Below are 12,489 nucleotides of genomic sequence, written 5' to 3'. Positions count from 1 at the left end.
TTTGCATTCACGTTGCAATATTTTACTTACACTTTTCACAAATAATTCATCAACTCACCAATATCATGAACGAGTTGCCACTCATCCTGAAGAAAAGCACCATAGTGGCCTGCAAAATGAAAGGAAACATCTCTCTGTAAGAGTGAGAAAATATGTTGGGGACACATTCTGTTTGGTATGTCAGAAGGTATGTCATGTAATATATACACACGTGTGTGTGTGTGTGTGTGTGTGTGCATGTGTGCGTGTGTGCGCGTGTGCGTGTGTGTGTGTTTATGCCACGAGCACCTTCTGGTTGGAATGGAGAGCATCAGCCGCATATTATGTCTCACACGGTAAAACCGCATAATCTGCAAAGAACAAAAGCCTGTCTGCCACCCAGATGATTGTTCCCAACAATGCAAACTAAAAAAAAACACAGAAGGCAAGTGTCATCGGGTGGAGATGAAGGTCAAAATGTATGGAGTGTGATGAAGCGCTACCACCCGATCTCAAACGGACCTGAGTCCCGTACATGCGCAGACCGATGAATCTCGCTACCAATATCGTGAATGAGTTGCAACTCATCCTGAAGGTTAATAAAACAGGATGACAGTAATTAAAAATAATCAATTTACTTGGTTGAATTACAGCTAGTCAGAGGGTGCTAATGCCAACCCTGATTATAAATAAATGGAAATTATGGTTTGTTTTTTGTTGCAAATCATCTGGGTGGCAGGCAATCCTTTGTTCTTTGTAAATTATGCGGTTTTAGCATGCGAGACAATCTGCGGCTGATGCTCTCCATTACACCCATAGGGTGATAATGGCATTTAACCGACGACTGTGGTCATCGTCGGTTGAATATTTATATGGTGTGCCGTCGTGATCAGGGCAAATAAGCCTGAAACCCAGAGAGGTGGCTACATTTGATGTTTAACCAATGATCTTAAATCTCCGTCTTTTGACATGAGTGGCAGGGTTGGAGGTGACACTTTCCATGCACACATGTACGGGACTCATGTCCGTTGGAGATCCGGTGGGAGCGCTTCATCACGCTCCACACATTTTCAGATACATACATATATATTTATATGACACATACGCAGGCCGTCCATAAAGCCTTCTTCCGGTTTGGTTGTAATAAAATGTAAAAACCGGAATAAGACTTTGTGGACAACTCTATGATATAATTAATATAAATGTCAACATCAGACCCCATAACTGCATTGGGTATGAGGAAGCAAGTGCCACACCAGCTATTGCTGTTTGCATTCTGACCAACAGGAAATGCCACTGTTGATCAAGATGCATGTGCAATCACATGTGCAATATACGTGCAGATAGACCCCTTCCTTTTGTGTAGTGGGAGGACAAGGGAGTGCATTGCGATTGGCTATAAGTTCGGATTATTAAATCAATTTTCCCTTTTATTTTATTCCCACCTTTTCTTTTCTGAGGTAAATCTGCCTCGCTTACCCCTCATCTCACTTACCACAGCATGACAACCCACGGTACCCTCCCCAACGATCACTTCTGAGGAAAAATCGCAATGTGCACTATGGAGTAGACTGGCGCTTTGAGCTCCCACCGTCTACCCGAGGCCAGACATGTGCGGCGTGTCACGTACGCTTTTGCACCCAGGTGGGCGGGCTATACTGGCGTCTGGCCAAAACCCGGCCCAAGATTGCGGACCACGTGAGGGGTCGGGGCCAGTCAGAATGCCGACTCAGGTGATGACGTCGGATTCGGCATGGCCCCTCCCCCAACCTCTAGAAAACACGGAGAAATCCTCCGTGTCGTGGTTGTTGTTGTTGTGTGTGTTCGGTGTGGGCGTCTTCACGCGGAGTGTTCCTGATACTTGACTCCACCCACGTCTCGCCGGCCCGCCTTCTGTTCCTCGTCTCTGCCACACGACCTCGCTTCCTGCTTCTCGACCAAGCCTCATGCCTGGTCCCGCCTACTGCTCCACCCTCACCCTCTGGACTCCTTCCTTCTCCACTCAAGCTCCTCCTGTTCGGACCACGATCTCCACACGTGCGGCTGTGGCCAGAACAACGCGGATATTGTTGGGTGCCGCACCATGGAGCATCCCTCCCCGAAACACCCAGGTACCGAAAACTATAACCTCAACCCCCTCCCTCCCTGGCTGCAAAAGTCCCTTTTCATTGGGGTTTCTTTTTCTGTGTGTGTCTCTGAGTGTGCTGGCGCCTGTCTGTTAAGTAAGCCTGTAGAAGATCTTTTATTGTTGTTACTGTTGTGGAAGAAAAAATAATTATATTCATGTACTCTCAATTATAATTGTTGCTGGTGCTTTATAAATTAAATTTTTATGCTATAGTCGAATTGGCTGTCAGTTATGTTTCCCTTTACCCAAGAGTCTTTTGACCGAAATATTGATATATGGAATGTCTTATATAAAACAAGGTGACCTGGTTGATAACACTGCAACTTTTGCCATGATTATGTCATTCTCTTTCACCCAGTGGACATGCATTGCAGTTGGAGTTCTTTTGCCGAGTGCTTATCAGACCCCTCCACTCCCACAAAAGCATATAAATGCCAGGAAATGTAATCTTAGGTTAATGCAAATTATTGGGATGTTTACATCTCAGTGCTTTGGACTCCATCGTACCACAAAATAAATGTTCTTTGATGATATGTACTTTTCGTTGTGGACAGTGAATTGCTTGTGAATTGCAAATTGAGTAACAGGATTTACACCGAGTCAGTTCAAGGCAAAATTCCACAACACTGTTAATAATCTCGCATCAAGTCTGCACTGTGTCTGCTTTAGTAAGTTGCTTGTATAATTATCGCACCCCCCACACCCCTCTCCACTTTCCCTGCGTTACATACCCAATAAACCTTTGTTGAGCCACATGCTTTTCCTCGCTTGCTGTAAATAAATAATTGTTGAAGAAATGTTTCCAGGTCGCCTTTGTCTTTTCCCTCATTGGTCTAGCATGGTTTGAATCCAGGTTTAACCGGGTCTTTGTTCCCAATGTTCCGTTCCTTCTAGCCGGTACGTCCTTGGCAGTGCCGCTCGGCGGCATCCGACCCGGGTAGAGTGATCCGGTTCGGGCAAGGCGTACCGAGGGCGTGGTTCCCCGGTGGTTAATTAGGTAACCCGATTCCATGGAAGGGAGGATCCTAGGTCACGGTTGGTTAAGCGACTCACCACGTCACGGAATTATCCGTGAGCGACGGCCTACGATTTCGGTGAGTCTGGTGGGAATCGACATATCTTCCCCCACCTTGTGGTTTTCGCACCCGACTCTGCAACAGTATATATATATATATATATATATATATATATATATATATATATATATATATATATATATATATATATATATATATATATATATATATATATATATATATATATATATATCTTCTTCTTCTTCTTCTTATTTATGCTGCTCCCGTTAGAGGTCGCCACAGCGGATCATCCGTATGATCCGCATAGTGATTTGGCACATGCTTTACGCCGGATGCCCTTCCTGACGCAACCCTGGTCGCCTCTTACGACACAGGGATATGGTACACCTATTTTAACCGGGGTATACACCGGCCCAGTACACTGGTACTCATTTTGCCGACCTCGGAAGGATGACAGGCTGAGTCAACCCCCTGGTGTATTAATTCAGTGGCTCAGCGGGGCTTGAACTCAGGACCTTTTGGATCCCAAGCCGTTGCCCTAACCACTGCGCCAACACCAGGATATATATATATATATATATATATATATATATATATATATATATATATATATATATATATATTTAAAAAATGGAAAATACTAGCGATACCCGTGCACATGCATGGGATAGCAGTACAACATAGCTAGTAGCAGGCGACAGACCGTACACGGGGAATGACAAAAATACGCATTGTGGAAAATGCAAGTGGTACTATGGAACGCCAAGACTTCCCAAACATTGTCGGCATGTCCGCTAAGTGCCACAGCAATTTCATAGGGATCGTGTGACGGCGATCCGAGTTTTTAGTGTGCAAGCTTGGTATTATAATAGAGATAAATATAGAGATAAAAAACATAATAAAAAAAATACATATATATTGTTGCGGACTCGCGCCCGCCGGCATGCAGGCGGCCACGTAACTCGAATCGCGGCACGTCGCCCACCGGACGGACAATCCCGTCGTGACCCTCTCGGACTAACGCCGGGAACTAGTCACGGGTGGGCCTTTCGGCCTCACCACGATCGTGCCAATCGGCCCCCCGCGTGGGATAGGGTTGTTCGCCAAATTCGACCTACCTAAGTACCCACACGGAGGGTAGACCGGGCGATCGCACCTCGCCGCAGGTCGACTTCGGACACGGGCCACTTTAAGTGACCCGTTCCGTACTATCGGGATAACCGAGCGGTGTTATCGTCAACCTCGACGGTTCCAATTAATTATCGGGCGTATTTAGCCCACGACCAACCCTTTACGTGAAGTAAGATGGAGATTCAATTAAAGAAAAGACGAAGCGAAACGGGAAAACAGTTCAACATAAAGCACATTTATTCCACGGCAAACGGAAAGCACACATATACAATCACAACAATTATGCACCAAAAGCAAATGTAAAAGTAACACGACAATTCTGCACAAAAAGCAAATGCAACAAAAGAGACACAATGCAGATCTACTACCGACTACGCGAGCACACGGCAACACTTACACAGTTTTACTTCACAGACGGCGCCGACAACACATATACTCCAAAGCAAAAGAAAAAGGGGCCACCCTCAACGATAAGGGGGCAGACGGGCCTGGGGCCGAGACTGCGTCGAACCTACCCGTCTGGTGATGAGCCGCAAAATGGCGGCGGTGTCCCGACTCCGCGGGCCTCGCTGGCACTGCCTGGAATGGGGTGGGAACGGGTCCCCTTCTCACACTATCTCAGCGCGGGGGGAAACAGGGAGGGTTGTTGATGCTCGGGGGAAAGAGGATATCTGGCTGGCTTGGGTCCCGCGACGAGCGACTCCACTGCGACCTTGACCGCGTTCCCGGCCTCCCCTCTCCGCAGCTCCCCGACTCTGACACGAGTGCAGACCTCCACAAAGCTCCTTGGCTTCTCCACTCTCCGGACCCCGACAGACACTCTCGATTGATTTCGCCGCCGCCACAACTCTCCAACTCTTCTCTCTTCTCAACTCTGCAACTCTTCCCAACTGCCTTGATTCGCTCCGCGCTCGGTGCTTTATAGTCCGACAGGAGAAATCACATGCAGATTTTTGGATCAGGAACGGCTCGGGGGCGGAGCCACACTCCCCATTGGAGAGAGGAAAAGTGGGCGTGAATCATTCTTGATCCGCGAATCTGCATATAGCGATTATACTCCGACGCGCCTGGAGGCGGGGCCAAATCGCCCCACGCTCGCTGATAGGACGGAACAGAAGTGGGCGTGAATTATTCTTGATCCAATTTCTCGGAAAGGCTGGTGTTTTTGCACCCGCTGCTCGGTGCGCGCCCTGTACGAGTCCAGTATCGGTGCCCACAAGCGGCGCGGGAATGGCGGTGATGCGATGGTTGCGAGGGCGAGTTGTGACGGTAAAGGTCGTGGCTGTTGGCGTTGCTGTTGTTGTGAAGCGGCGTTGCGGTTGGTGGTTGGTGTGTGAAAGCGGTTGTGGAGAAGGTGGATGTTGTGAAGGCGGTTCTGGAGAAGGTGGCTGTGGTTGTCGAGATGCGGTTGGTGGTGGTTGTGGTGGTAGTAATGGCGGTTGGTCCAAAATAAAGATAGTAAAAGAAAAACGGCTATCTAAAAGGGTCGCAGCCCGAATGAATGACATTTATTCCCTCTAAACAACGGGTTTGGGCTAACTACACATATACTTAGAGATATCTCACCGATGGGACCTGAATGGTGGTTTGCGAATTTCGTCAACCACAACAATATATATAAATATATATATATATATATATATATATATATATATATATATGATCATAAATATAAATATATAAATATGTATATATGAACATAAATATATATATATATATATATATATATATATAAATATATGAACATAAATATATTTATACATATATAAATAAATAAATAAATATGTATATATCAACATAAATATATATAAATACATAAATATATAAATAAATATGTATATATGAACATAAATATATCACTAAATATGTATACATGAACATAAATATATATAAAAATACATATCAATAAATATATAAATAAATATAAGTATTTGCATGCACACACAAACATCCACATTGATCACTTGCCTAATCTTCATGAAGCGCACTGTGGGATATTTAATGTCCACCAACTAATGCCGGCTGACAGAACGCCTGGGTTCACGTCTGTCCGTGGGATAGCACGCACATAGATGCGTCGCTCTGCCTGTGAGACACCAGGATGATGGTTTGTAGCTGGGCTGAGAGTCGAACCCACCAGGCTAGACGGTTCAGAAGCGAGTGTGTGAGGCTACCTCTCCGCCATCCTGCCAACCCTGATGATAGTCTAAGATACTTATTTTCATTTGTACATCTCTTCGAGCAAGCCTGTGAAATACGATCACTGAGATTGTTCAAACATGAGAAGAATATCAATATCGCAAGCTTTCAATTTCTCATTTTTAAAACATGTCTACCAAGCAAGTCCTTGTGGTGTGTAATAATGGCTAATATACAACTGGGACATGATTTTTAGCAATACATACAAGCTTAGAATTCAACTGCAAGAATAATATTTGTTTATCATCAGTTATCTTATCTCAGGCTCATAGTAGAGCTAGTACACAAATCAACCACAAGACAAAGACAATAGTCAACATAGGTATTCTTTTCAAACAAATTCCAAGGACATTAGTCAACAATGAACAACTAAAAATTATATACGGCATTTTAATGTGGGTTCACAATATTATGAGCCAGGGGCTTTGATGGGAACACAAACATACCAACCCAAATGTAAAATACGACTCGTGTGGTGAGGTAAGTTTGAGGCTCAGTAGAATACAGTGAGTAAGTGGTAACAAAGTTGGAAATGGAAATTAAGGTTTGCTTTTGTTGCACATTGTTCAATGCATGTGCAGTCTAATGCCAGCAGATTGTGGCTGAAGGACAGATAGACAGACTGGTGGGATTTCCAATAGACCGCAAAGTGGGAGGCCAAAAGTGACCAATTCCTGGCAGGAAGAAACACTTGCAAATTATAATTATCCGTTATTAATTATCCGGATAATTATCCGTCACGGATCTTTACAACTCAAATTCACATATAATGTACATACACCCAGACAAATTTGCGACATAGCATTTTTTCAGAAATTAAACAACCGTAGATGAGGAGGTAGTACAAATATTAAACGGCAGTGAATTCCACAGTTCAGAAGCAAATCGGAAGAATGCTCAATCGTCAAAGGTCTTCATCTTTGTGCGAGTAACGTTGTTAGACTTGCATTCTTGCAGAGGAAAAAGCTTACATGTCAGAAATATAGGCAGGAATGAATAAATGGTTGACTCAAAAGGTTAGCACTTGGCAGCAATATTTGAATTTATTACTCAAAGGAGAAGCATCTGTCCGTCCGTCCGTTTAAAATAATAAATCTTAATGCAGCAGCTCCAACAGGAACAATTATTATTCTATGACAGCAGGACCCCTTTACAGAAGGCACGAAATAAACACAATTATTGTAATACTTCTCAAATAAATATAAAACTATACAAAAGTACACAGAAGGAGTACAAGTTATAAAAATCAATTTGTGTATTTCACTTCATTTTACATCCGCATTAACATTCAAAGATAGACATACAATATGTTTGTGAAGTACAATGCTGTCTTTTGATTAAACCCTCAGAGTGAAGAGATGGGTAGGTATGCCTAGCAATATTAATATGCCAGTGAAGTGTCTTGAAGATTGAGATGATGCAATCTTATTTGTAAGCCGAAACTACAGGACTGTCTGCCCTATCCGGCTTTAAGTACAAAAGCTTGAGAGAAAGAGACAAGCCTAATAACAGCGAGTTGGAGTGCAATGCAATGTCATGAGAGCATGAAGTAACATTTCAGTAATCCTCCGATACAAGCATAAATGGAGCTCGATAATATTGATCCGATGGAAGAAAATACTTAAATAATTTGACGATGTATAGAATATTGGAAGAGTTTGGTCCAGTGACACCTCTGTTAGAAACCGTAATAAAACAGATCAGGTGGTAATCCCAAACTGCACCATCTGTGGTCGAAGCTTTTTAAGGACAGATGACGGGCCAAGGATCAGATTGTCAATTTAAGCAGTGACTATATTCTGGGATAATTTCATGTAAACATCAATAATAATCAATGTGTAAACACAGACTAGTTGTTATTGTTCAATGAATTATTATTTTTAAAACAATTACAAATCAAATTGGGTTTTTCAAATTTGCCCAGATTTTGACTCACAAAAAATTACACAAAAAGCTGCTCCACATCTTTATTCAAAAAGGAAAGATCACGTTGTGTCTTGAGGGAGGTTTTGTTCATGACCCACTTACTGTGTGTGCTTCATTTGGCCTCAAGCTAATCCACTCTTTCTTTTTTTGGGCTTTCCTCGAAGTGAGTGCCTCGATTTAAATCGGGGAGTTTGACTTGCTGGGGATAGATTGTGTCCGTGAACAGGGAAGAGGCATAGCAGAGGAGGGTTTTCTAGATTTAGTGCAGGATTGCTTTTTAAACCAATTTGTAACTAAGCTCATGAGGGGGAGGGAGTACAGTGTTAAGACCTCATTTTCAGTAATGATCCCAGTGGTTGATAAGGTGGTGCTGGGAGAGCATTTAAGGGCAAGTAACCATAACATATAGTGTGTGCAAGGATTCCAATAAATGTTCGAGTTTGGGATCGTAGAGTCGGTCCGTTACGTTTAAGGAAGGCAAACTTTGAGGGTACGAGGACCAAGTTAGGTGCGATAGATTAGGACAACCTAACAGTATGGCAATCAGCATCAGAGAAATGGGCAACATTCAAGAAACAAATGAGTAGAGGACAGAGGAAGTATAGTCCAGCGAGGTGTAAAACAAGACGCAGAAAGACATCAGAGTGGTTGAGCAGGGAGGTAAGGAGTGCTCATTATGGATAAGTCGAAGGCATTTATAAGGTAACAAGTAATAGGACTGGAGTCTGACTTGCATCAGTAAAGGAATAAACAAAGGCTAGTTAAATAACTTCTTTCTTTTAGCATCCACTTAACGTGGTGACTCGTTGTCTTTTGGATTATCCATGTTGGAGTAAGACGAGGAGAAGGAAAGCTCCAATGTAACACCAATGGCCCAGAGAAGCTCATTCGGCTTGGTTGCCAATTCTCCTCGTAGCTGATGACTACGAACCCAATTCATCCTCGGTAGCAGTGGCGATTCACCGTAATCATAGCTAGTTGAAAGCATGATGAGTTAAATAACTGGGCAAGCCAAAAGGGAATATGAGAAGGATATGGCCAATAACATTAAACGTAATAGCAAGGAATTATTTAAGTGTACAACGGTAAAGTACAGGTTAAGACAATTGTTAGCTGATTGAGAAATATCACAGAGAGTTTGGTTAGTCATCAATGTGAGATGGTAGGCTTATTACAGTTATTTTGCAACATTTACACAAGACCATTCAGAATAATTACCAGAAGTTGAGAGAATCTATATTAGAGGTGAAGAAGGCTTTTTAAGAGGAGTTCCGGATAGGAATGGAGGAAGAAACAGCTACGAAAACTAAAAGAAGATGAAACTCCAGGACCAGATAATATGAATCCAAGAGCATTGTGGGAGATGTCAGAGCAGACAAGCGTGGTGTTAGCGGATATCTTCAACAGCTCGTTGGAGTGAGTACAGGTACCGAAGGATTGGAGAACAGAAACTGTAACACCATTATTTAAGAAAGGATCTGGAGAAGAATAAAAAAAAAACCCATCGAAGCATGTTAGTTCAACTTTAGCTGTGGGGAAGATGTTACCGACCTCAAGCAGGAACCATTGAGATAGATCAAATCAAATTAAATGTAGTCAGCACAGATTCATCAAAAGGATGTCAAGCTTAACAGATCGATTGGAATTCTGAAACAGTTTCTGACTGGATGGATGAGGGAAATGCAAGCGCAGATGTAGGTCAATTCAAACAAAAGTAATGCAAGGTCCTGCTGCCTGCCGAAGCCTAAACGGCATGACGCCAATGTGAATGGCAGGATGATATGGATTCTTGAGGGTTACCCTACCTTCATATTGGACAGGGTTACTGACCATTACTCATGAGACCAACACCAAAGGGAACGGAAGCTTTACGCAGAAACAGCTGTGCATCGACGTGACATTACAGGGAGGAGAGATACTCAAGGACAAGGCATTTGCTGTACTCGAGTGCTACAAATTGTCGACATTTTACTATCAAGCATAACATCCTCTACACAACTGCGTTCAAGGACTTCACCATTGACGATTTAAAGAGTTCTGCACGAGCAAATCTGTCCGCTGGGTGAAATGCACAATATAACAGTCGAAGGCTGCACAAATTGAAAAATCAAGAATAAACTAAAATGGGTTATGAAAAACAAAACAAAAAAACATTTCAAGAAACCAATTTTCACAGAAAAAAGAGAAATGGAGAGAATCGCAAATAAATGACTTCTTGTTCTTACTGCTCAAAACTGGGCAATTTTATTATCGTTAAAACTGAAGAATAACATCTTTGATAATTTTTCATGACGAGGTATCACAAACGATGCCGACGAGAACGATAAATGTATGAAAATGACAAGTGGTTAGAATATTGATGGTTGTCTCAGTAATGCTGACCTGAAGCATGACATGGTCTTAAGAGATGCAACTGTTATGCACAATGAAGGTTCAAAATGATGCAAAAAGCTCAACTCGATCAATATGTGTGATATTTAGTAAAAACAGTTTAATTGAACTCCTTAATTAGTCAATATCAAGTCCTTGCATCGTACAGGACAATGCAGGCCATCGGCATGCCACCAATCTGGGAAATGCCTGATAATTGCATATTGTTACCCCTTTGGAAAGCATCAACATGTAAATAAATTCACTCCAAGGTCCAAATATTAAATTGTGGTTTGCATGTAAGAGTACTACATGTATCCATGAAACATATTAAAATACAGCCTGTCTGTCTGTCTGTCCACTTAGACTCAAAAATAGCACCGCAAAGCGGGCGTAACCCCTCAGCCCCTTGACGCAAACCAATATCAAGATGGTGGCCATATTGAAAATCGCAGCACACCCATTTTCGAAAGGAACCTTCCTCTACTCAACCCCAACACACCCAGCACAAATGGATTTAATCGGACAAGTCGTTCTCCTCAAAAGTGACAGAAACCAATTTCAAGATGGCTGCCGTGGCGGCTACAATGAAAATCGCAGCATGCCCATTTTGGAAAGGAACCTTCCTCTGCTCAACCCCATTATACCTCGCCAGAATAAAATCAATGTGTGAAGCCATTCTTAAGTTATTGTCCGGAAACCAATTCAAGATGGCTGCTCTAGCCGCCATATTGGATATCGGATTGTGCTGTATATCGAAAGGATCCTTCCTCTAACCACCCCCATTATACCCCCATGAAAATAAAATCAATCTGTCAAGCCGTTCTCAAGTTATTGTACGGAAACCAAATTCAAGATGGCTGCCCTAGCCGCCATATTTGATATCGCATCGCACTGATTATCGAAAGGAGCCTTCCTCTTCCCAGCCCCAACACACACTGCAAAAATGGATTTAATCGGACAAGGCGTTCTCGAAATCGACGGAAACCAATTTCAAGATGGCTGCCATGGAGGCCACATTGAAAATCGCAGCGCGTCCATTTTGGAAAGGAACCTTCCTCGATCCAACCCCAACACACATTGCAAAAATGGATTTAATCGGACAAGGCGTTCTCCTCGAAATTGACGGAAACCAAAAGTTGACAGACGCTCGGGACGCCCGGAAAATTCAACATGGCTGCCCGAGCCGCCATATTGGATATCGGATTGTGCTGTATATCGAAAGGAACCTTCCTCTAACCACCCCCATTATACCCACATGAAAATAAAATTTATCTGTCAAGCCGTTCTCAAGTTATTGTCCGGAAACCAAATTCAAGTTGGCTGCCCTAGCCGCCATATTGGATATCGCATTGTACTGATTATAATCGAAAGGAACCTTCCTCGACCCAGTCCCAACACACACTGCAAAAATGGATTTAATCGGACAAGGCGTTCTCCTCGAAATTGACGGAAACCAAAAGTTGACAGACGCCCGGACAACGCCTATGACGACAATACCCCCTTAGCCAATTCGGGCTGAGGGGTAAAAAAGGCTTGGCCAATCTCCACCAAATTATGTATATGTGCTGGGGGTAATCAGTGTAATGGCAAAAGGCACACAATAATACCACCCTCCCCACAAAAAAAAAACACAAAGCAACACTTACGATTTTCACACCTGTGCACGTGGCACAGTGTACATTGTTTACTGACCACTGCTGGAAGGATGGGACATTA

The 12,489-nt window shown here is 43.1% G+C and overlaps 1 protein-coding gene and 1 long non-coding RNA gene across 2 annotated transcripts in view; one reads left to right on the top strand and one right to left on the bottom strand.

Annotated features, from left to right (window-relative positions):
• Positions 1–12,489, bottom strand: part of DUS1L (dihydrouridine synthase 1 like) — a 48,449-nt gene that overhangs the window by 22,368 nt on the left and 13,592 nt on the right. The window contains exon 3 of the mRNA XM_085860546.1: positions 59–109. Coding sequence (XP_085716672.1) covers positions 59–109 — 51 coding nt within the window. The remainder of the gene's footprint in view (positions 1–58; positions 110–12,489) is intronic.
• On the top strand, positions 1,796–2,908 carry LOC147031262 (uncharacterized). Its single transcript, XR_015052589.1, has 2 exons — positions 1,796–2,090; positions 2,466–2,908. It is a non-coding gene; the product is annotated as an uncharacterized LOC147031262 (long non-coding RNA).

The sequence above is a fragment of the Eptatretus burgeri genome, chromosome 2 (assembly GCF_056783735.1).
Source record: "Eptatretus burgeri isolate ZD-2024b chromosome 2, Ebu_testis_v1, whole genome shotgun sequence".
Classification (NCBI taxonomy): Eukaryota; Metazoa; Chordata; class Myxini; order Myxiniformes; family Myxinidae; genus Eptatretus; species Eptatretus burgeri.
The sequence above is the reverse complement of the archived record's forward strand: the minus strand, read 5'-3'. Positions and strand labels throughout refer to the sequence as shown.